This window comes from Rhincodon typus, chromosome 25 (genome assembly GCF_021869965.1).
Source record: "Rhincodon typus isolate 14 chromosome 25, sRhiTyp1.1, whole genome shotgun sequence".
In the NCBI taxonomy this organism is placed as follows: Eukaryota; Metazoa; Chordata; class Chondrichthyes; order Orectolobiformes; family Rhincodontidae; genus Rhincodon; species Rhincodon typus.
Genome location: NC_063356.1, coordinates 19,084,934 through 19,111,180, shown reverse-complemented (window position 1 = coordinate 19,111,180; position 26,247 = coordinate 19,084,934). Strand labels below are relative to the sequence as shown.

General features: G+C 40.0%; 1 protein-coding gene across 1 annotated transcript; it reads left to right on the top strand.

The window, feature by feature from the left end:
* Nucleotides 1-13,630: 13,630 nt before the first annotated feature.
* Nucleotides 13,631-24,530, top strand: apobec2a (apolipoprotein B mRNA editing enzyme, catalytic polypeptide-like 2a). Its single transcript, XM_020511007.2, has 2 exons — nt 13,631-13,764; nt 23,996-24,530. Exons 1-2 carry the CDS (start codon nt 13,631-13,633, stop codon nt 24,528-24,530), a joined length of 669 nt encoding a protein of 222 aa, XP_020366596.2.
* Nucleotides 24,531-26,247: the final 1,717 nt, after the last annotated feature.

Genomic DNA, 26,247 nt, shown 5'->3' with positions numbered 1-26,247 from the left:
GTCAAAGGTTATGGGATGCAGGCAAAAAAGTGGAGTTCAGGTCACAATTAGATCATATCTTATTGAATGGTTGAGCTGATTTGATAGGCTGAATGGCTCACTTCTGTTCCTGCTACGTTCTCACGATCATGTTAGATTTTGTCAGATTTCCAACCACATTGATATCTAGAATAGTATGTTGCTCCCTGATGGCATTGGAGGTTTCCCTGAACTCTGCTCCCTGTAAGACCCCTGAAGCTTCATTCTCAGCTGTCGCATGAAAATTCTTAGACACAGAACAACTGTAGGTCTGTAAAATCACAATATATCTCGGTGTCTAGCAACCAGCTAAAAATGGAAGGTGATCTTGTTTGGAGGTTACTGTAGAAATAGACATGGGTATTTATAGGAAGGGAGATTGATATGTATGGTATAACATAGTGCGTCCCTGCTGTTCTCCATTTCATTGTAAAGAGAAAACCTGCTCCATTCTGTAGATCTATGAGCCAAACTCTGTTGGGTGTGGTGCAACTTGTATGACTTGATACTCTGCAGTGAAATGATTCACCTCATCGAAACTTAGTGAAAGGTCAAAGTAGAAGCCTGTGGAAATGTATCATGAAAGATCCAGTAAACAGCGATAAGCAAGCACCACTGTATTAATGCAGAGGTCACAAATGTGCTGTGTACTGACTGCTCTGTCAATTGGATATTATGTACAGTCACAAAGCACCAGCTGAGTTAGTGCGTTCAGAGGAACCAGGACGTTTCAGCGGACACTGTCCAATTGAACAGCCATACCATCTGGTGAACATGTTTCATTTTCAAGTTGGTGTTTGTGACTGCAGTGAGATCAGGGTCTGGTGTTACTGGAGGCCATTTTTGAGTATATTATGAATCAGTTCTGTTTGATAAGGGATGCCCAACCTATGGCCCACCAGAGTCACAGCATTTGCTCACCAACCCTCCCCCACCCAAGGAAAAGAAATATGCTTCCTGTGTGGAAAGGTCGGACAATCCTATGCTAGATTAACAAGTTAAATCATTTACTGATTTTGCCCATTGGATGAGCTGCAAATGTACAATTCAATAGGAGTTCCTTGGAACAAATGGCAGTCTCTCATTATACCATGCTTAGGTTCTCATTTAAACAGTCAGGAAAACAAGGTGTCAATAATGCCATCCTGATAGAGGGCACCACACTGTTATCACAACATTATAGTTTTTTAATTCCAGTTCCTGTGTACCCAGACCTCAGTGGATTTCATCATCAGCTCTGAGTACTGAATGGACTGTTCCTTTTTCATTTGTACTGGAATGATGCAGAAAGATCTATGGCTGGATTGGGAAATCACCACAACATCAGGATAGTAGATAGCTTTCATTTAGTGTGACTATTCCCCAGCACCTCCTGTCAACCTGACAATATTTAGACAGATGATCAGAAAAAGCTAAGACTTTGTACAGAGCTAAACCCAAGATGATCTGAATTGTTTTTGGAATAGTGGAGATTTTGTTTTTAAGATTGTGAATTCAGACCACTTAGAAATATTGGTTACCCCAAGCTTGGCTTGTTTGACAGTATGACATGGCACTTGTGTCAGGGAATTAATAGATTGCCTAATTCTGAGATGGTAAACCGTGTAGCTGTTTAATGACTCATTTTAGACCTCAGGAGAGTGTGCAGCTTGTGCTGTTAGTAATCATCCAGTTGGCAATATTTTGTTTAGTATCTCTTCACATTAATGATTCAGATACAATTGGCTGTGAGATTCCTTTGTCTAGAGTGGGTGAAAGGAGAATATTTCCACCCAAGGGACCAAGAGCTTCCTCACTGTTTGCGAAGGCTCTCTATGTTCCATGAAGGGAGAGGCTTGTGAACAAATATTCTGTGTGCCCCCACATGAAGAGATGTACCTAGGATTGTTTGAGGCTCTCTTTACACAAACGATCCATTAAACTCACTGTAGACCTCAGTGGAACCTAAGGCAGCTGATTTGTCCCAAGCCCTCTGGAACACTTGCTTTAAATTGCAGCGCAAATATTAGGCTGAATATTTTGTACATCGTCCCTGCCAAAATGGTGGGACCATTTACAGGGTCAGGTTCTGTGGTATTATGTCTCACTGTCTGTATGTCAGCATTATTTTAAGAGACATGCTGATGATATCATCTCTGTATCATAGTGTATAATTCGAGGGTAAAAAGATCTCATACTTCACCTTACCTCAAGTCACCTGAAGCATGATACTTTACTGGAAACATGTTCCTCTGTTGCAAACTAATAGCTTAACAGTAGCCCAAACACACTTGTGGCTGAGGAATATATAACATTTGTACATATTGTTGTAATGACTGTTTGTTGGTTCCTTCAATACCATAGTATCCATATCCAGTTTCTTATGTTATGGGAGACAAGATAAGCATGGTCATGAGAGGTAAAACATTTTGTTGGAGGCAAACCCATGTGATATTAGCAGTAGTGGCCATATAGAAAAGGTTCTAACATTTTGGTGGCAGATACAGGATAAACTAATTGAAGACCAACTAGGCAACAGCTTTGGACAACAGAGAATCTGGATAAAGGGAGAATCTTCATCTTAAACAGAATCATTTTCTCTAAGTACAATCAGTTGCACAAATCTATAGACAGATCATTAACCACCGAGAATTTAGAGCTGCTTCTTTTTGACTAGAATACATTTTCCTTAATAAATACATTTCTAAGAAACCCATAATTAAAAGAAATTTAATAAAATAAAAAGGTTACAGTGCACTTTTGAGCTGCAATTCAAAGCTGGAAGAATGCTTCGGTTTTGTGGTCTCTACAGATGCAATTGTTTTTTATACCAGCTGCTAAAAAGTCTGTCTTCTTAGAGAAAGAATAGCTTCTAATCTACAGACGATCCTGAAAAGTCATACCATCTCTGCATTATCAATGTACAAAAGGTCTAGCAGACTGTATGGCGTGTACTATCAAATCAGTGATCATTAAGTGTTGAGCAACTGAGCAAGACTTTCAGTGTTGTAATGCTGCATTTCCCCACAACACCAATAGAGAAGAGATTACCATTCCCATCATAACCTACACTCAGAAGGCAAGTATGAATGACGTTACCCAGCAGTTAATTCTCTAACCACTCAGAGATACATGACATCTTTCTTCACAGACGGAGGAGAATGAAAGAGGTATATGTTAAATGACGAGATAGAAAACTACCAAAAGTGTGCACTGAGCAGAATGAGAGAGTTTTAAATTCAAATCCAAATACTTGGATACCAGCAAAGGCTTCTAAAATGTGCAAGCATCTCAGATCATGCAGCTATTGCTGATGATGGTACTATATTACAAAGCAGCAGAAGCCAGGTCAGACTGCACAGTATTCATGCACCACAACAGTGAGGTAGGACACTCTGATGATGATGATGATTGGGCAGTAGTGATGAGTGACAGTGGTAAGACAAACAAGTTGGACAGAGGATAATATGTGTCTATCCTGATGAGTACCTGATCACCAGATCTGAATGTGTCGTCAAACCAACTCTTCCCCCGCTCCCCCCAAAGGCATTACATTGAAGATTGAAGTTATTAGTCCCAGAACCTCTGTGTTATCTGTTTCTACAATTGACAAGACGTGTCTATATAAAACCTTACATATTGGTTTGAAACATAATTTTTTATCTTAGGAAAAAGGGCATATTGCATTATGGACAGTATGTTAGTGGGTTATTCAGAGGTAAGGATGAGCAAGGGGAGGCTGGGCCCCAAGGCAAAGGTTGACATATTTGAATCAAATTATAAAGAATTGAGCTCAATTGGCTAAGTGACTGACATAAGACTTGGGATATCGGTCAATTCCCAATTCAGCCATTGTAGTCTTGCAACATTCTTCCTTTCCTTGCCCTGAGAGTGGAAGGCTATGGAAAACCACCACTGACCAACAATTCCAGGAAAACAGCTCAATACAAAGCATCAACAGACAATGAACCAATGATCAATTTTTCTACAGAGCATTCGTACAATGCTGTGCAGCACAGACTAAAGGCCTGACATATCTACGTGGCATTTGAAATTTCCTCCTACCTACTTTATCTCACATTATCAACACACTTCTTTCTCCCTCATGTGCTAATCCAGCTTCCCCTTTAATGCATCTATATTATTTGCTTCATCCACAATAGCAAGTCATACATTCCCATCACCTTTGAGGAGAGAGGATTTTCTTGAATTCCTTTCTGGAATTGTTAGTGACGATCTTATGTTTATGGCCATTTCTTGTAGACCTCCCTACCAGTGGAAAGATGTTTCATTAACACCAATGAATTTTTGCATGATTTTAAGAATATCTCTGAAGATACCTCTAAGTCTTTTCTTCCTTGACAGTTTGACCCTTTCATTTCTGTAAATATTTTTCACACTTTCTCAGTGCTGTTCTATTCTATTGTCTGATCTCCACACTGACACATTTCCCAGAAGGAATGAGTTGGAGTAGAAGCAGGATATCTGGTTAGTTCTTCTTCAAAACTCATTGTGAGAATCTAACAGTCACATCTGGACCTTTCACACTGTGTAGGTATTGAACCTGAAATCTTGGGAATTTTTTTTTGAGATACTGGTTCCTTCAGACCTTACAGAAGCGGCCAAGGCAAGACTCCTGTGCTGAAGCATTGGTTTGGTCTGTGCTTAGTGTGACATTGTTGTGTCCTGATCTTTTTTTAAAGAGAGGTTTTAAGACAGATGTGATGAGCTGTCTGTCTGAAAAGCCAGTAAACAGCTTGCGAGGCCTTGGTTTTATTAAAGTTGGAACAATAGAAGCAGCCTGGCTGGGTGTGGCCAGCTCTCACAGATCAGGATTTCTAGTGGGTTTTTTTAAGGTTTAGCTTTAAGCAGTTGGTGTTGAGTCTCAGCAGGGCAGGAGCTGTTGGAGATTTGAAGAAATAGAAGCCATCTTTTCCCTCCCTGGGTTACAGCTAGAAGCTGGGGTTTCTCTCTGTTGCTGGGTTACCTGACAGACAAATCTATTTTTCCGAATTTGCCTTTTTGTCATGGAGCATTTTTATGGGATGTTACTATATTGGAAAAGTTAATTAGTAACAGTTACTGTATCTATTATTCTGTTAAGTTTTCCAACTGAGTTGTTATTCTAAGTTCTTCTTTATTTTCTTGCATTTTAACAATAGTGGTTAAAATTCAAACAAATCATATTTTGCTTAACGTCGAGTAGTTCTGTCTGGAACACAGCACTTTATATTTACCTTTAAAATAAGAAAACATTAAGGTCCAGGCTACCTTCTTAAAATATTTTGAGGGTGTCTAGTCTGGCTCATAATATTAGCCTAAGACACTATCTTGGTAAATGAATTGAAAAGCAGGAATAGTCTCCTAGACAATTGTTGACTACTTAATTTGTTTGTTAATACTCATTAAGAAGGTGCATAGCAGTTTGGTGGATGGTGCTTGAATTAATTGGTGTCCTTTCCAAAGAGAGACCAGGAATAATCAAGAGAAAAACAATTTATTGCTTTGGATTTTAGGTGCTACTTAAACACATAATCACCTAACACTGTTCATTTGCAATTGAATCCTTGAAAAGAGCTTATGGCACAGCGGTAGGGTTCCTACGCCTGGACTGGGAGGCCCTAGTTCAAGTCTCACCTGCTCCAGAGGTGTGTAATAACATCTCTGAACAAGTTGATTACTAAAATTCTTTTGAAACACTTAGGGGGACTTCCTGATACCCTTTCTCAAAAGGAGATAGCAAGAACTGCAGGCACTCTGTTGATTCTTTGTCAAAACTTCAACAACACTCCAGTGACATTTCTTATATAAATCTTCTGACAATTACACTTAAGTGGTTAAGTGTTGTATTACTCTAGAATATTGTACACTTTATGAGACTCACTAGGAGTAAGGAAGTGCTTAATTATAGGTCACTAGCCAGGGAGCTTGAGGAGAAATTGAAACATGATCTGAGGAAATATACAGAAGCATTGCTGCAGGGACAGGAGGTTGAGGTAGCTTCTTTCTCCCACTCTGGTAACAGTGTATCCCTCCTCCTCTGGCCCTCCATCACCTCCAGTGCTACTTCTAAGAACTCTGCACCTCGCACATATTACCTGAACCATCCTGAACCCATTGCTTTGTGTCTGGCAATTTACTTCAAAACTTCCATGGGTGCATGAAACTCACATATGCTGCTCCACAAATACCACTTCCAGTGATTGACTGCTGATATTGTAAGTGTCTGTTTTAGCTCATCCAGGCAATTTCAAGTTACGATAATCAGCAAATTGAGTGCACAAAATAGATTTTCAAAAAGTGTCTCCTTAGTGTAGCGCTCATTAATTGTACAATTTTACCCTTTCCTTAAAATAATTGCCCTTCTGCTATTAAATGGATTCAGTGCTGTCGCTAATCTCTTTACAGTTCTACCAACTGTAGAAGGATTACTGGTTTACACTTTCAAAACGAAGTCACATTTCAATGATGAAGCAGATCAGAGCTGGTCCTTGATAGGGTTTCACTGGCAATGAAATTTTATGGCTCAGTCTCTGCCACTGACTGATCTGATTGCTGGAGACAGCGTTTCTAAAAATGGAACTGGACCACTAGTCTAAAATAGGAAAGGAGAGCACAATCAGATATATTGACACAGTGATGACTCACATCATTATGGTCAAAATTAAAGTGCAGCAACAAAATAGCAGCTCAGTTAGCCCATTAGAAATCTTCTGTTTCTTATAATAAACAGCACCATTGTTCACATTTTGACTTCCCCGTTTCTCAGTCAGCTTGCTGGGAAATGGTTCAAAAATATCAAACACCCTTCAGCACCTTTTGTGGGGACATTTTTCACCCGAACTTTGAGAATGATTGCTTATAACACAGCTCAGTCATGTTTGGTTCTCCCATCGTATCTGTGGAAAATCCACTTACATTATTGGATTATTATCAGGAATGAGACCTGGATTGTTCCTTCCTTGTTTCAAATTGTGTTCTTCTTACTGACACCATTGGAATTGACCCAAACTCCGCACTGACTGCTAAAAAACTTTGTTCCTGTTATGGCCTTCAGCAAGAACAAGATAGATTGTTTGCCCAGAACTTTTACAAACCCAGTGGCAATCTGGAAACAGTCTTCACCAGGACGTTGCCTGGGATGAAAACTCTCAGTTATGAGGAGAGACCGGATATACTGGACTTGTTTCCCTTGGAGCAGAGGAAGCTGAGGGGCAATCTGATTAATTATACAAAATTATAAGTGGTATAGACAAAGCAGGTTGTGATAATCTCTTCCCCCATAGCTGATGTTTCTAAGACCAGAAGGCATAAGTTTAAGGTGAGGACGAAGTTGGTTAGAGAAGATCTAGAAAATGTTTTTCACCCAGAGGGTGGTAGAAATATGGAATGTGCTGCCTGAGAGGGTAGTGGAGGCAGGTATTCGCTCAACATTTAAAAAGCATCTGGATGAGCTCTTAAAATGCCAGGGCAGAGTAAGCTAAGAGAAGCAGGGGTAAATGGGATTAGTGTAATTTGTTGCTTGTTGGTCGGCATAGACATGATGGGCTGAAGGGCCTGTTTCTATGCTGTACGACTCTCTATAACTCTATGACTTCTTCTCATTTCACAAGCCAAAGACTAATGATCTTTAATTGGTGTTTGTGCCATCATGTGAATTTATAGTCAACCACCCCACTCCTTGGCGGGTATTTAAAGTTAAGCAGCTCACAATATTAAATTAAATCATTCTATATTAAAACAAATGATTTGCCACAAAACTCTTCCAGCACTTTTCATATGATGAAACCTCTCCAAGGCTTATACAGTGAAAGATTCACTACATAAAAATATAGTAGAAGAGACACTCAATGAATCATTCTCTGCAACACATCAGTCAAAACTTCCATTTTTCAGTTTGTATTTCCAAATAAAAATAAATCATCTTACACATCTAATGTCCATGTTTGCTCTTCAGATTGACTTGGGACTGGTCCTACAGATTATCAGTACCAGATGCAATCTAAAACTTCTTTGGTATGACCAGTCCTCAACTCCATAGAGTTCCTACCTCTCGCTCACTCACTGCTGTGAGTCTATCAGGTCCTAAACATTCTTTACCATCAACTGTAGATTCCACCTTGTTGAATATTGTCACAGGATTCTCTTCTTGTCACAGGGATCTTGAAGGTTCAGCTCTTTCCGTTGTTGTCTATTTGCATGAACAGCTTTATTACAGCTGTCTCTGACATTTTTGACTTAATTTGATGTATTATTTTCACATGCACCTAGGTACAGTAAAAAGTTTTATTTTGCATGCAGTACAGGCACAAGGGCATTTAGGTAATAGAGCAGACCAAAGAATACAATATTACAGCTGCAGAGAAGGTGCACAGAAAGTGAGATCGACATTAAATTTAAAGTTTGTGAGGTCCATTCAGAAGACTTATAAAGTGGGGAAGAAGCTGTTCTTGAATCTATTTGTACGTGCATACAAACTTTTATGTCTTCTGCCTGAGGGAAGAGAGTGGAAGATAGTATAACCAGGGTGGGAGGGATGTTTGGGATTATGTTGGTTGCTTTCCTGAGGTAGTGGGAAGTACAGATGGAGTCAATGGTTGGAAGGTTAGTTTGGTACTGGGCCGTGTTCATGACTCTCTGTAGTTTCTTAAAGACTTGGGAAGAGCAGTTGCCAAATCACGCCATGATGCATCCAGATAGAATGCTTTCTATGCTGCGTCTATAAAATTTGGCAAGATTCCTTGTGGATGTGCCAAATTTCCTTAGCCTGCTGAGGAAGTATAGATGTTGTTGTGCTTTTGTGACCATTAGGTCGACATGTGTAGCCCAGGACAGACTGTTGATGATCATTTTTCTCAGGAACTTGATGCCCTTGACCAACACCTCAGCACCATTGATGCAGACAGGAGCATACCCTCCACTCCACCTCCTGAAGTCAATGAGCAGCTCCTTTGTTTTGTTGAAGTTCTTCAGACATCCAACATTTACTGTCTAATAGTAAGGTACAGCAACATTTACTATTGACACCATGTAATAAGATGAATCCTCAATACTGCTCATTATGTTGTACAAGCTGTCTAGTGGGTTTGCTGCCATGATCCTCTTTCCTGATAGAAATCCACAGAGGCTCCTTGTTTTGGTGTGGTACAGCAAAACCACTTGGCCATCTAATAAGAAGAGGCTCATGTCTTCTACAAATTGTATTTTATCGCATTATAGCAACTAGTTACAGATTACATTGGTATGATAGACATTGTTACAAGATTGAGGGACACCTCAACAACAGGTCTTCCTCCTTCACAGTCCGAAGCTGTTGGTCTCACTAATGGCATCATCATCACATTGCGTGGTGCTTAATGCAATTCCTGGCATTAATTAGTTTAGACTGGTACACCCTGATGCAACATTCATTTGGGAGGTGGGTCCATGGAGCTGCAGCAGCTTTCAATTTTGTTTGTGTGCTTGACCATGGTGCCAATTACTAAAAACAAACTGCCACTAAAATCATCTGTACCGGCACTATAAGCTGAATATTAGGCTGTGCAGTGAATGTCAGCATGCAGGTACAGAATGTACTGCCATGCAGTCAATCTGTTTTCATGGTGACTAACAGCACTGGCCAAAACACACATCTTGACTTGCCAGTTGGATTTTGCACAGAAAAGGCAGCTGTTGGTGGATTAAAAGTGCATTTAGCAAATAGTGTAATTGTTTGCTCAACAGTAACCATGGATAATAAACAAGGGAAAGAAGCTGGAGCGGGGATAAAGTATTTAAAGAAAGAAAAGAAATATAAGGCAAAAAAATTAGAACCAAAAGAGGAAACAGAAATAAAGTAGAGAGAGAGAGAGAGGTTCCTGAATAGGTCACAGAGTAAATACTGTCCAACATAGTATTGGACTAGTAAGTGCAGAGTTAGGTTCAAGCCCAATCTGAGTCCATTGTTTCCAAACAGGGCGATAATATAAGGCTCCCAGTGCTGTTGAAATGTTTAGGCTCGGGAGAGGGAAGATCATCTCAGAAGGCAAATTCCAGATCCCGATTGCTATCCATTGACATCCGTTATAAATGGTCAATGTTGGATAAAGGCATGGCATGGTTTGATCAAATTCACCCAAAAAAGAATTATTCATAAAATTTGTAAAGGTACATAACATTGCAGTTTAAATTTGGTACTGCATGAAGAGAAGTACAGTTCATTATTTTTCAACACAGTGCCTCACTAGATTTACAATTACAGATTATATTTACAACTTACATTTTCATGTCACATTCTCTGGTGCTTGTAGCAAGGAGTTTTCTACAGCTCTAGACCTTCATTGTGAGTGGCCCTTAGTTAGTGAACTTTCCCCATTGAGCCCCTTGACATTGGGCCCCCAAGCTTTGGTTTATCCCTCAGCATGTAGTTCTGCACCTCGGAATGTGTCAGTTGGCAATGAGCAGTCATGGACAGTTCTTTACACTAGAAGGATTTTGGTGAAAATCTCTCTTGGTTGGATAACCTGAAGATGGTCGTTGTCCAGAATGTTCTGCTGAAGGGTCTCACTTGAAACCTTACTCTCTCTTTGAGATGCTAGCTGACCTGTATGGACTTTCCCAACAGCAACATTCTCTCTTTAGTTGGGGATCTTGAGAATAAATACGGATGCTGAAGGGGAAAGTGTCCAGAATAAGAGTCTTGATAGCTTGCTTTCCTTCTTTAACCTGGGTCTTGAATGGGTCCTGAAATGTTTTTTAACAAGAGTTTCTGCAAAAAGATTTCCAAATAAAACAGAGAACTCCTGCATCTTCAGAATGTCACAAAGCACTTTAGAATTAATGATATAACAAGGTGTAGAGCTGGCTGAACACAGCAGGCCAAGCAGCATCAGAGGAACAGAAAAGCTGACGTTTCAGGTCTAGACTCTTCTTCATTTTCTGAAGAAGGGTCTAGACCCGAAACGTCAGCTTTCCTGCTCCTCTGATGCTGCTTGGCCTGTTGTGTTCATCCAACTCTACTCCTTGTTAAATCAGATTCTCCAGCATCGGCAGTTCCCACTATCTCTGTTAGAATTAATGATGTACTTTTTAATTGAAGTAAAGTTTCTGTTGTAATTCAGAAAACGTAGTTAAGTGGTAAATTATTGACCAGAATTTTAGGAGGGGTCTGCTACTCTTCTGCAACATAGTACCATGCATCAATAGATGGAGTCTTATTTATCTCTCTTGAAAGGCAGCAACTCTGACAATTCAACAATCTCATAATGCTGTCCTAGCCTAGGGTCAATGAACTCACAAGCTTCTGACTTAGAGGTGATTGTGTGATCAACTGAGTCATAGCTGACACTTGTAAGTACTGTGACAGAGAAATCAGCTCTTGGTGTTGTGCTTTTTTTAATCTAAATCTATGTTCAACTAGCCAAGCAAGATACAACACCAATTGTCCTTTTCCAAGTGGTCAGTATTTATGCATACATCCTGATATTAAGGGTCAATCAGCTATCTATTATAGAAGATATCTTCAGTTAGCTTCGAACTAGTCCTCATCCCTTGTTTACACATTTACTTTTTCAGTAGAGATCACAGCTTAGCAATCAGGTGTTAAAATTGTTTTCTCACACTGGGACTCTGTAGCATTGTCAAACCTCCACCATCTTACAACTAAAGTGAACTGGACATTCCTAAGAGTCATTACTCAGTGAAGATGGTGGCACTTATGCTACTGGAATGGAGAAAGCCATTGACTTTCTTCCTACACCATTGGATCTCTGAGAGACGGCTGAACCGATGGCTTTCCTGAGACCAGGCTGGCATAGTCTGGTGCCGTGGTCTCCACTGCTAGTCCTGGGGGAAGAGCTTGATCACAAATTGTCTTGAGGGCAGTTATGGTGCTGGAATCAAATAAGGGGGATACTATAGTGGTGAAGTAGGTAGTTATGAGGTGAATTTGGTAAGATATAACCTGCTACCTTGTGGCAAAAAATCCTCCAAAAATCCCTATGCGACTCATACTTAGCCAAAGAAATGGAAGATTTAATCCATGGATTTCAAACTTCTGTGTCTTGGAATAATTTAGTGATATAAGTAAGTTTTGTAGTGTCATTATACGAACATAGGAAAACCACAGCAACAGGAATAGGCCTCAAATCTGCTGTTCAATTAGATCATGGCTGAACTGTAAATTTACTTTCTACCCACCTTAGCTCCTTATCCTTGATAGACATACTTAATAAGTTTTGAACTTTTCAATTGACCCCCAGTCTTTGAAATATTAGGTTTTCAGATTTTTGCCGCCCATTATGCGAAGAAGTGCTTCCGGAAATCACTGAAATCAAAACAAAATACTATAGATGCTGGAGATTTGAATAAACACAAAGCGCTAGAACAAATATGTAATGGTATGGAGTCATTTTGGACTCAAAGCATTAACTTTGCTTTTCTCTCTCCACAGATGCTGCCAGACTTGCTGAGTTTCTCCTGCATTTTCTGTTTTCTTCCAGAAATCACCCCTGAATGACCTACTTTGTTGTTAAGTCTTGATTCTCCATAACAATTGAAAATGTTCTTATTCACTCATGGCATTTATTGCCTTCGCTAATCGCCATGGAGAAGAGGGGGGTGATCTGCTGGCTTAAATGACTGTAACTTTTGCGTGCAGGCAAATCCGTAGTACTGCAAGGGAGGGAGTTCCATGATCATGACCCAGGAACAATGGAGGAACGACAATATCGTTCCAAGTCAGGACATTGTGTGGCTTGGATGGAAACTTGTTGATTGTCGTGTTCCCATGCATCTGCTGCCCTTGACATTCTCGGTGGTAGAGACCATGGGTTTGGAAAGCGCTGTCAAAGGAGCCTTGGTGAGTTACTGTAGCGCATCTTTGTAGATAGTACACACCGGTGTCACTTGCAAGAACTCAATATGAGTTGGGACATGACGTGTCTTAGGGTCAGCATTGATAAACAAATGGAGGAAGTTTACCAATTGGAAGAGGTTAGGGGCATCTCGATTGGCCTCAGCAACTGCACTTTAGAGAGGGAATGAATAAACCAGGGTTCCTGCTTCTGATCTCTATTCAGATATTTCCCCTGAGAGTGCATGGAAACTAAATCAGAATAGCATCCACTGGGGATGTAATGCCTTCTGTGACTGAATAGGTTATGTGCCCTTATTGCCAAACCCTGCTTATGAAGAAGGGTCACTTGGGAAAGATGGAGCTGTACCCCACACCAAGCCAAACTAAAGAAATGAGATGATGAAAAGAAGACGGTTCTTTAAAAAGAAACATACATTTATTAAAAACCTAACTTTAAAATCAGCAGCATCATTGTTTTCTTTACCTTTCTTCTTTGTAAAATATGTAATAACAAAAAAGGATTAAACCATGAAAGGTAAGAGGAAATGTGTCGAAAAGAACATATTGAATCCGATTGGAAGAATGTTTGGATGAGGAAGAGCTGCTTGTGATTGATGGATCTGGTGACACTGACAATGACTTGATGGCAGTTTATTTTGGGCTGGGAGACCTCTCCTCCTCCTCTGTTCCCTTATTTAGTGTGTGAGGCATTAATACGACAGGGACCTCCTTCTTGCTCAGTATAGACTTGCTGTCATTCTGTTTGCATCGTACTGGTTCATCAGGTTTCAGTCTGCAATGGCTGAAAAGCAGACCAAAAAAAAGAACAAAATAGTTGGCAATGAAAAAAATGTAGAGGGTGAAGCAGGTGGAGAGGCTGCAACAGAGAATTTGGAATTTCCTGAGCTGGGGCCTTTTGAAACAATTACAGGGTGAGTATCAAATCTCTTTCTATTCTACGATGCCAGGAAAGAAAAGTGAGGTAGATATTTGGTTAACTATTGTTAAACATATTTCAACTCTGAGTAAAACATGCTATTCACCATGCTGTGCACTTCACAGAACAAACTTTTATCGATGACCAAGATGTTCTAAGGTTTAATTTTGACAAGCATGGTAAGAAATATCTTTGTCAGAAAGAAAGCAGTTCATTGAATGTAAACTGGAGTGTAAGTTATGAACATTGGCGTGCATCGTATTTCAGTATATTGGTCAATGAATGTTTTTTTATTTATGTGCTATTTCAGTGCTGGAATTATATGGCTGGGCAATGGAATTTCTAAACAGATATTACAAGGACAGTTTTGTGCTGGTTTCATGAATGCACTTGCCTGGTACTGAGTCTCACCTCTTAGGAGTTCATATCAAGAAATTACAGGAACATTACCCCATAATTTGCCAGTCCGTAATGAGTAACTTACTTGGAATGTTCTGGCAAAAATGAACAATGGTGTTTATACATATTGTGCGTAATGTATAGTTATGAATGTATTTCCTAAAAACCAATTAATTTAATCTTAAGCACTTTGAGATAAGATGAGATGGTATATAGATATAGAATTTCATCTTTATACAGCTTGTAATGTGCAACCTGCACGAAGTATATGTATCTAAAAGTCTACCAGAAGGCTACCATTGTTAATTGTATTTAATTGTATGCGATGGGCGTTAACTGCACATTCACTTCTGCTCTTATAAACACAAATGGAGAAAAACTATGTTTTAGTAGATGAGAAGGTGTCTGTTTGTAATGTATATGTGTTAATAAGTGCTCATAAAAGTAACTGAAGACAGGATCCAGATCTATCCTTCTCTAGTTGGATTTTGGGAGTAGAACATCCATGTGTAATACACTGGATTTTTGACTAGATTCATATACAATAGGGGAATTTCACTGATCCCAAGCTTGCTTGAATGAAATGCACATCATCTTTTCATTACTATTACTGAGTAGCCCTTTCACTGATGTGCAATCTCAGAGCAAGTCTCCCCATTTTGTGTTTAGGAGTTCATCTGTCTGTGTATTCAGATGTACAAACAGACTACTCATACTAAGAAAACCTAGTTCTAGTCTAAAAAAAATTCTACCCATGATATTTATCAGGGTTGTTATCTCCTTAAATTTGCTGAAGAGCCTGACCATCTACATGTAGAAATGGAGGTACAGGTAGCCTGACCATCTAGTTAGTTAAGGGTGGAGCTGAAGTAACTGTGAATATGCTGACTGTAGTATAGGTATTAATAGGCATTGTTCCACCTAGAAACACTTCAGACTAAACCATATGTTTGGCTAAGTGTTAGTCTCTGTAGGGTTTCTCTCTTGTGAGACTGAGTGAGCTTCCTCACTGCATCTTCCCAAGCTTGCCTCATTAATTACTAATTCAGCCCCTGAAGCACCCCTCTTGACCAATTCTAGCCCCATGATCATACTTGTCACTGCTGGGGTGTCCCAGAATAGACTAGCATCCCTGGCACTGGTGCCATTTTTAAATGGCCATTGTGCATATGGACGACAACCTAGTCCAGAGCTGCCCTACATGGTTCCTCACATTTTCCCCAGACATGACAATGAAGGGAAAATTGGTACCCCTCTTTGTGTGCAGGGTCTGGAGATCCAAGTGGATGGGGTGGTGTAGCAGGTCCCCTTTGCCAGGACCAGCAGTGGACACCATGACACCAGACTACGCCAGCCTTTTTCAAGGCTGTCATTGCAGATCAGTGCAGCCTCAGCTATCTGGAGGAATCCACAACAATGTAGGAAGAAGGTCAATGACTTCCACTCTGTCAGCATTAGTGATCCATCTTATCCTCAATACCTTACACTCAGCCTACCACTGCAGCTGGACCCACCTCCCACCAAGGCTCATATTCTACCACTCTCACTGTTACCTGCTACATCTTCCCTCACTCACTCTCATCCTTCTTAATCCCCAACACCTCTAACCCTACATGCCCTGTGCGTTGCCTATTCACTCAGTTGGGACAGCTCCCTACCTGCACCAGCAGTAAGAGCTGTGACATTCACTTTCATTGCCTTTAGTATCTGTCTCTTTCTCATTCCAGAAAAAAAAGCCAACAATAGGGCAGAAAGAGTCAAGAGAGGTGCTGAGCTGCCTATTATTCTGCTTTTCACCCCTTATGAGGAGAATATCCTAACTCTGACCATCCTGATTAGCTGACTAACTATGTCCAAGCCCCTGGACTAGTATTGGATGCTGTCCTTGACTATCTTTGCCAGGACCTCCTCACTGAAGGCTATCTCCGTTAACTTGACTGAGGGTGTGCTGACAACCATGGCAAGCCTCCTGGCTTTGTGTCTGCATTAAATAACAAAGCAATACAGCAATGCTGTGAGCATGGTACCTCTGGCTGAGAGGGCAAAGTGTGAAAAGGCAATGCAAGGCAGGAAAGCTGTGAGCATTCAGGTGTGCACAAAGAGGGTGAGCTCGCAAAGAGCAAGCAAACAGGCCATGGATGCAGGCCTCTCCATCCCTGAGTACACAGACTCCGTGCGGCATTACAATGATTGTTGCTGATGCAGTCTGGGGTGCAGCATTGAATTACAGAGGTGTCCTGTAAGTGGCTGGGAGATATGCCATTAGATTTTCTAGAGAATGACACATGTCAAGTGCTAATGTAAGTGGACATGGGGTTGATGTGGCTGATGCCCATTGAGTGTACCCTGAGATGATGGAGACTGTTTGGAAGCAGCTCTGACTTGCATGTCAAGTATTCTTGGTGTCTAGTTTGCTCATGGTGGGTGGTCCTATAGAAAACAACATAGTAATGATGTGAGATCTGAAGTTAATTAGGTCATTGACAATTAATAATACTCGTTTCATAGGTAACTCACTGCTCCCAGGCAAAAATCTCATCTCAACACGAAGAACTTAGTTAATACATGCAGCAAACTGTTCCCAATATCGAGGTAGGATTAGCTGAACTTTTCATCTGATTCTACCACATTTCTCACCATAGCCCAGTCTGTTCAGGTTCCACAATAAGATTCCACCATAAAATAAATTGAACCTCCTTTTGAAAAGTGTTATGTCGTTGTTTATAGTAAGATAGGATGGTTGCTGCTGTATTTTGGAAATGGTGTTTAAATGGTCAGTTAAGACGACTGTGTAACTGGTGACAAGCAAGTTGATTTATGAGTTGTGAGGTAAACATAAGGTTGTGTGTTATAACTATGACTTTTCTAATACATGTGTGAACAGTCTTTTCCTAAAATAAAATAACATAATTTTAAATTAATTAAAACAAACTAAATATGTGACAATGAGAATTTAGATTTAAAGTACAAATAAGCCAAGTTATGGTTTTTACCCAATGGTGGACTGTTTAACAGCTTCTAATCAACCCATTCAGAGATGTTATTACACACCACTGAAGCAGGTGGGACTTGAACCCAGGCCTCATGGCTCAGAATTGGTGACACCACAAGGGCCTCAGGTTTCAGCCTTTGAATTCTAAGACTCAACGCTGGCTCCAGCTATGTGTTTCAATGTGAAAAGGGAGTACTTTGGATGAAGTATTGCTGCAATGGAAAAGCTGAATCCACTCCTACCCATTTTGTGGCCACATGCTTCTCCAGTTCCGAAGAAGGGTCACTAGACTCGAAATGTTAACTCTGCTTTCTGTCTCCAGGTGCTGCCAGATCTGCTGAGTTTCTCCAACAATTTCTGTTTTTGTGTGTTTCTCCTATCTTTGTGGATCTGTCTTGTGCTGATGATCCTTTTTCCAAATCGGTACAGAATAAAAACAAAAGGTAGACTGCAATCCTCTGATTATTAAAATTATCTTCATAAAGAAAGCTGATGATGTGAAGGTTAAATTGAATCGATGAAGATAGTTATTGGTAGGATAGTAATAGAGTTTAGTAGTTAAACTTTGCTGAGTCACTTGGTCTAGATAAAATGAACCTGTTGCTAAAATAAGCAAGGGTATAAATAGCAGAGGCATTGATCCAAATTTTTCAATTCTTATTGAATTCAAGAATAGTGAGGAGGATTGGAGGATAACTAATGTTATAGAACTTGCCAAAAAGGTGGGGATCATAACAATGGGAAACTATGGACCAGGCAGTCTAACATTGGTAGTGGAGAGGTTATTGAAAGCCGTTAATAGGTTCAGGGAAGCTGTGGTATAAAGGAGAAAGTGAGGATATGAATGCAGTCATACGTTAGCTAGAGGACGTACAGAATGGTGATGAATGAATGTTTTTCACACTGAGGTATCTCCTCATGGCGCTCCTCAAGGGTCAGTTTTGCCTTTATTACCTGTCCCAAATTTGACAGACTAGACATGTAGGGACCAGCATTGTAAGGTTTGTAGACAACACAAACCTTTGCAAATTTAGAGGATAATGATGAAAATAGTTGTAGACTTCATGATGATAAAAGTATGATGGTGAAATGGGTGGAAGCGCAGTGTACGTAGTTTAGTGTAGAAAGATGTGAAATGATATACTTTGCAAGATCTATTATTGGAAAACAGTATGCTGGTTATTACACAATTTGGAAAGTTTAAATGAGCAGAGAGACCTTTGTGTTTATAAACAGAAGTCATTAAATGTGGCAGGGCAAACTGATAAATTCGTTTAAAATGAAGCAGTTGAGTTACTCGGGTTTATAGAGGAATAGAACATATGTGCAAACAGTCAATACTAGAAACTTATAGATTACTGGAATATTATGGACAATTTTGGGAAGTACACTTCAGGAGAAATGTAAAGGCCTGAGAAAGGATGCGTAGGAAGTTCACCAAGAGGTTATAAAGGAGAGGAACTTCAATCATGATATGAGATGAAACTGTTCCCCTTGAAACAAAGGCTAGAGTGGACCTGACTGAGTTTATTAAGGTGATCAAAGATTTTATTAAAAATAGATAGAGAAAAATTATTCAAACTGAGAAGTCTCTCAATCACTAGTTGTGATAGATTCCAAATCAGTGGCAAAACAATCTAGAGGAGAGATGAGAGAAATTATTGGGAATTTGGAACACTCTACCCAAAGATATGATGGAAGTTGATGTCATAAATAATTATATAAAGGAAACTAAACAGGTACTTACAAATGAGGAATTTACAGGGTTAAAAAAAGAAAAGGATGAGGTGGATGAAGCAATTTTGTTTTATTGATGAACTAGCGGAGAAACAATGGGCTTGTTGGCTTCCTCCTGTGTGATATGGTTTATGATTCTGTAATTCTAATACTTGGTTACTGATGCTGTTATATGAGGCTAGTACACTGAAAGGATCAAATGAAGTGCACCATTAAAGGACATGGGCCACTGAATTGGTCTTGTGTCTGAGAGAATAACCGAGCTATATTCTTCCTTCAACACAGCCTTTCACTTGACAGTGAAATGCTAATCCTCTGGTGTCTCTTCCTGCCAGCACAGCTGAGATAAGGAAAGTTAAAAATAAATGTGAAATTCCATTGATTGAGATACTATAAAAGTTAGAACAATGTGTCCCAGGCTTCATTAGAGAGTATGATGTGTGACAGAATAAAAACCTAAACTCCCAAGCAGAAACTCTGTTGTAAGGTTCAGATGGGAGTTGAATTGGTGGGCACATTTCAAACATCTTTTTGATATGGTGACTTTACCATATCACCTGAACTGTGACATTAGAAAAATGCCTCCAAGCGCAGAGTGGTGTTTTATTGCTCATAATACCCAGGAGGGACTGACTTTTAATTTTAAACTGATTTAATTACTGTTACGGTACAATGTGAATGCTTTGATCACATTTTGTGAGACTATTTAATTGCATATAATAAAAACCCTTATTTGATAGAGATAACAAGGTGTGGAGCTGGATGAACACAGCAGGCCAAGCAGCATCAGAGGAGCAGGAAGGCTGACGTTTTGGGCCTAGACCCTTCTTCAGAAATGGGGGAGGGGAACGGGGTTCTGAAATAAATAGGGAGAGAGGGGGAGGTGGATAGAAGATGGATAGAGGAGAAGATAGATGGAGAGGAGACAGACAGGTCAAAGAGGTGGGGATGGAGCCGGTAAAGGTGAGTGTAGGTGGGGAGGTAGGGAGGAGATAGATCAGTCCAGGGAGGATGGACAGGTCAAGGGGGTGGGATGAGGTTAGTAGGTAGGAGATGGGGGTGGGGCTTGAGGTGGGAGGAGGGGATAGGTGGGAGGAAGGACAGGTTAGGGAGGCGGGGACGAGCTGGGCTGGTTTTGGGATGTGGTAGGGGGAGGGGAGATTTCGAAGCTTGTGAAGTCCACATTGATACCATTGGGCTGCAGGGTTCCCAAGCAGAATATGAGTTGCTGTTCCTGCAACCTTCGGGTAGCATCGTTGTGGCACTGCAGGAGGCCCAGGATGGACATGTCATCTGAGGAATGGGAGGGGGAGTTGAAATGGATCGCGACTGGGAGGTGCAGTTGTTTAGTGCGAACTGAGCGTAGGTGTTCTGCAAAGCAGTTCCCAAGCCTCCTTCTCCTTTGATGCTGCTTGACCTGCTGTGTTCATCCAGCTCTACACCTTGTTATCTCAGATTGTCCAGCAGATGCAGTTCCTACTATCCCTTATTTGATAGAGACCTTTTGTCAATTCTGCAAAGCAAATTTCACAGACGATGAATTACTTTGTACTTACTCTAATGTACAGAGACAGATTTTTTTTGACAACTATCCTATACACAACAGTATAGCATTAACAGTGATTAGATAACGGACAGTTAATCAGTTTCAGAGTGATTCTGACGGAGGTGTAATGGTTGCTCAGTTTTTCTTTCGATATTGCCACGAGGAGGCCTACAGCTGCAATGTAGTAAGTTACTTTCGCTTCTGAGTCGGAGGCTTTAGTTCAAAAGACTGACAGCCTGCTCTAGCTCTGCACCTTATAGTCTAGACAGGCACTCCAATGCGATATTGAAGGAGTGCTGCAATGTTAGAGGTGCCAGTCTTCAGGTGTCAATCTTTCACTGAGGCACTTGCTGCCTTTTCAAATGAAGATCTTGTCCCAAGCTTCATCCTTCAATAAACATCTCTGGTTGTTATCTGTGGGACTTAGTGTATAAATGGATTCTTTCATTTATCATATAATGATGATTCCATGCTTCAAAAGTCATTTTCAGAGAATTTTCTTTCTTTCATGAAATAGCGGGCTGTTTCTTGCAAAGCCAACATTTGTTTTCTATCAGCTATGGGGCTTACTAGGCCATTTTAAGTCCATGGATCTGGAGTCACACGTAGGTCAGACCTGGTTAAAATCCACATTACCTTCTCTCAAGGGTATTAGTGAAACCAAACAGTATGGCATGACCATCGGCATTGACTATACAGTCATGATTATGAAGAATAATTTAAAATTCCAAATTTATTAAACAAATTTAACTCCCACCACCTGTCATGGTAGGATTTGAACCCATGGCCCACACCTTTAGTCTAGGCCTCTGGTTTACTGGTCCGGTGACAATATCAGTGCACTTCCCCTTAGCTGTAACAATATACTATATCAATTCAAGACAATATCCACAAGAACACAAAGCTATGGCCTTTGTTTATTCTCTTATCTGGACAATAATACTTGTCTCTATGACACTCCCTTATTATTTCATTGGAGTCAGACCAATTTAGGCATTCAGTCTTGGAGAAAGAATCAAATTACTCAGAGGTTGGGAAGTTACAATCTGGCTGAGGCTGAGACACAGATTCGGTCAAGAATTAGATGTTAGAAAACAGGTCATTTGGTATGTATTAGATGGAAATCACTTTGAGCAGTAGTACTGATAATATGTAACACTTTCAGCCCTGAGACCCATTAATGAAGTAACTTACAACTTTTACCTCTTATTTGAGCTAACTTAGATCATTAGTATGTCCCTGATAACTTCTTTCTGCTGAGTTCAAGCTAGCCAATTCCACAAACATTTAGTTTTTGGCATGAAAGATGTAAATAACCATGGTTATTTAGTGGTTAGCACTACTGCCACACTGCACTAGGGTCCCAGGTTCAATTCCAGCCTCGGGTGACTATCTGTGTGGAGTTTGCATATTCTCCCTGTGTCTGCATGGGTTTCCTCTGGGTGCTCCCACAGTCCAAAGAGGTGCAGGTTAGGTGGATTGGCCGTGCTAAATTGCCCATAGTGTCTAGGGATGTGCAGGCTAAACGGATTAGCCATAGGAAATGTGGGGTTACAGGGATAGGTTGGGTCTGGTTGGGATGCTCTTTGGAGGGTCAGTGTGGACTTGATGGGCCAAATGACCTGCTTCCACACTGTAGGGATTGTATGATCCTGCAGGAAAATAAGCTGCCTAAGAATGTTACTTTTCTCCAAGTAACCTGCTTAATTTTAATAAGCCTTAGCTATGCTACAAAAGTCCCAGATATATTAAGGGTCCAGGATTTCTTTCTTCAGTAAATACATTTCCCCACTTAAGGCAATGTATAAAATATTGAAGTTCATTATGGTTGTAATGGAAAAACTTAGATGATTTACTAATTTTACAATTTTATTAACAGAAATTAACAAGCAATACAATTTAAACATACATGAATATTCTAATCTTACATAATCTTGGACAATTATAAATAACATCAACCTGGATTGTCTTCACTTTAGTTTTGCATCTTTTGATAGTTTGGCACAACATTATACCAGTCCTAGATTGTCTAAGACTAGAATATCCATGAACATTTAAAGTTTTACCTTAAAGCTCTCAGCAAGTGAGATATCTTCTCTTGGTGGGAGAAAATTTTGAGAAGTATTATCTGAGGGCTTCTAAAACTCCTGACATTTCAGTGAAATGGGTTTTATTTTTATATTATTTTGACCCCTCCTGCTTTTATAAATGGTGGCATTAACCCTCTGTTTACTTTCCTTCTACTTTTATGTATCATTTAGCACCATTTCTTAATTTTTCAGTGAAGATTCTTTTATGAAGCCAATTATCTAGTCAATTTGTTTGAGGTGTTTTATACTCATTTTTAGATATTCCTTTCATCTCTCCTTTTTTTCTTCCAATTTAAAAGAATCCTTCATTAAAGGTTTATCAGTAAAGATGTTTCATTTCTTTGTCGTTATGAGTTTTGGCTTATTCTGGATTCTAAAGGTATTCATATGATAAGAAGCATTGCAATTCCCATCTGTTGGATGGTTCCAGTAATCTTCTCTTTCAGCCTGTCCTCTTTCTCCTACCCCCACTCCAATGGGACTGTCTGTGGTTTCCAGTTTGGCAGTTAGATGCACCATTTTTCTGCCATTCTCCCATTCTGATCACTACCAACATTCTTTCTCCCCCAGCATTCCCACTTCCCCATTATTGCATAAGTGCTGCTCCCTCCATACTTCATGTTAGCTCTGATGAAGAGTCATCTAGACTCAAAACGTCAGCTTGTTCTATCTCCATGGACGCTGCATGACCTTTTGTTTCCAGTCATTAACAATTTACTTTCATGTCCAAGAGTAATATTGGCGTGTGTCTTTCCAGCCTGTTTAGTATTAAACTATTGTTCATTTTACGTTGTCTGTGCTGAGCATTAGCAATTTATAGAATCTGAGTATCATCTCCATATCCACTTATAAGTTTTTTTTGCTAGTTGCGACAAAATTTTTCATAGTTATCTCTCACATGAATCTTAGCCTTTAAATGTTTTTAATATTTATTGTGTCTTACCTAATTAATTATGCTTACTTCTCAATCAAACCAAATTTCTAACAAAAACAGAAATTGCTGGAAAAGCTCAGAAGGTCTTGCTGCATCTGTGGAGAGAAGTCAGAGTTAACATTTTGGTGTCCAGTGACCCTTCTTCAGAACATCTAACCAGATATTGCTATGTGTACACCTTCATTTCTGGCCTCTTGCTTTTCTCCATTCCTGGCAGTAGTGCCTCGTATCTGCCTAAATTCTAAGCTGTGCAATTCTCTTCCCAAACCCTTTCTCTGCCTCTTGCTTCTCATTTTAAAATGCTCCTTAAAACGACCTCTGACCATGCTTTTGTCCAGCTGGTTTAATATTTCCTTCTGTGACTGTACTTCTTTGATGGGAACACTGCTTTGGAATATTTTAATTCAGTAAATGCATTTTTTGTGTGAAACAAGATATTTCAGAATTCTTTTAGATGTCTTTCTGATGCATGTATACTTGTTATAAGTGAGGCTGAATACTTTATTTTCTTGTTTCTTTCTTTTCCAGGCAACGCATGCCATCCGCTTTCTTCAAATTCCATTTCAAAAACGTAGAATATTCTTCAGGGCGGCACAAAACTTTTTTGTGCTATTCAGTAGAGAAACAGGGCAAGGAATGTGAGAGGTCAGAGGGCTATGTGGAGGATGAGCATGCAGGCACACATGCAGAAAAAGCCTTCTTTACAGATATCTTCACAGAGTGTGATGGGAGCCTGAGATATTCCATTATTTGGTACGTGTCCTCCAGCCCTTGCACGGTGTGTGCTGCCAAAATCGCTGAGTACCTCAGCAAGTGCCCCAACGTGGAGCTCACCATCTTCATGGCACGCTTGTTCATGTGGGAAGAGGCTGAAATCCATCAGGGCCTCCGGCAACTGCAAGCAGCTGGCTGCCGATTGAGGATCATGAAGGGTCCAGAGTATAATTACTGCTGGAACACCTATGTTGACAACGAGGGGGAGGCTTTCACACCTTGGGAAGACCTTCAAGACAGCTGCACGTTCTATGAAGAAAAACTACATGACATTCTACAACATGCCTGAAGGTGAGGACTTTGACAGAATCTTGGGTTGTTGCCTTGCTGATGGTTTTCATTTTATCTCTTTTCCTCATGCATTGGTGCATATTCCTGACAAGGGCTGCATTTATCTTCCACCCCGAGTAGCCTTTAAATGGATCGCTAGGCTATTGCAGAGGGCTGCAAAGAGTCAACTGTATTGCCTTGGGTCAGGAGTTACATGTAGGCTAGATTAGGAAAGGACAGCAGATTTCCTTCCCAAAAGCACATTAATGAACCAGATGGGTTTTTACAACAAAAACAAATAGTTATCACTACAGAGACCACCTTTGTATTCTGGATTTATTTGTTTAATTTAAATTACATTAATGTTGAGGGAGATTTGAATGCATGTTCTCAGGGCATTAGCCTAAATCTTCTGGATTACTAGGCCAGTGACATTAATACCATGCCAACCTCTTCTCTCAGCACACTCATCTATTGTTATTGATTAACAAAAGGTAGGGAAAGTTAAAAATGCCAACACTACTGGTTTGGTTAATGTCCCATTGACTTTTGTACCAATATGTCAGAAGATAAAGAGTTTGAACTCTAATCCAGACAATCCTGGTGAGTGGAGAACACAGCTCCAACTCTGAACCATACTTAATAAATACTGGTGGCCCCTTACCTCATCTTGTGCAAGTCCATAACACTGTCCTGCTGAGCAAACTGTAAATATAAACTGGTATAAAGATTGTAACCATTGAAGGAGATTTATACTGTGGTCCATTAGACTGGTAATTAGCTTGCAAATTCATCTACAACTTCTCATTGTTGTCTGAGAGAAGAATGTAAGAGTGGAAAGCAACATTAGGAATGGATATAAAATTAGTGTGTAAAAACCAGGAGCAGGAGTAGATAATAGAATCCCTCCATTTGATACCGTCCTGACTGACATTCTGCCTTACCTCCGCTTTCCCATATCCCTTCATTCCTCGAAAGATAAAAGATCTAGTGATTCCAGCATTGAATATACACAACAATTGAGCATCCAAAACCCCCTGTGTTAGAAAATTCCAAAGATTTACAATCCTTTTTGATGTAATTTTGCCCCCTTACTCTTAATGGATAAGGCCTCGTATCTTGAGACTATGCCCCTGAATCCCAGATTCACCAACCAGGAAGTACAACCTTTCTGTGTCTATTTAATTTTTAAGTTTCTTCAGAATCTTGTATATTTAAATCCCGTCCCTCTTCATCTAAACTACAGAGAGTACAGACCCAATTTACTCACCATCTTCCCATCATAGCATGATCTGTCACCTCAGGAACCAATCTAGTAAACCTCTGGAATACTTTCTTTTCTTATTTTCTCTCAATGGAAATAGTGTCATTAAATACAGCATTTGAGGCGCATTCTAAATTTCCCTTGCCCTTACCTCCAGGGCAAATGCATCCTTTCTAAGATCTAAATACCAAAATTGCATTGTACTTCAGGATTGAGTTTAGCAAAATCCTTCTCAACCTCACAACTGTTCTTATTCTTGTATTCCAATTCCCTTACACTAAAGACCAATATGTAATCTTCCTTCTTAACTGCTTAGTGTTTCTGTAAGCCAAATTTCAGCATTGAATTTTCTCTACATGATACACATGTAGCCTTGTCACCTTGTTCTTTTTTCCATTCATTTTTGGTGGGATGTGCGCATTGCTGGCTGGTCAGCATTTTTTGCCCATCCCTAGTTGCCCTTGAGAAGGTG

What these genes read in the sequence shown, in the direction of transcription:
- apobec2a (XM_020511007.2), top strand. Translation starts at nt 13,631, where the DNA reads ATGGCTGAAAAGCAGACCAAAAAAAAGAACAAAATAGTTGGCAATGAA. An exon ending in CCTTTTGAAACAATTACAGG is followed by an intron (nt 13,765 to 23,995) that starts GTGAGTATCAAA and finishes TTTCTTTTCCAG; the next exon opens with GCAACGCATGCCATCCGCTT.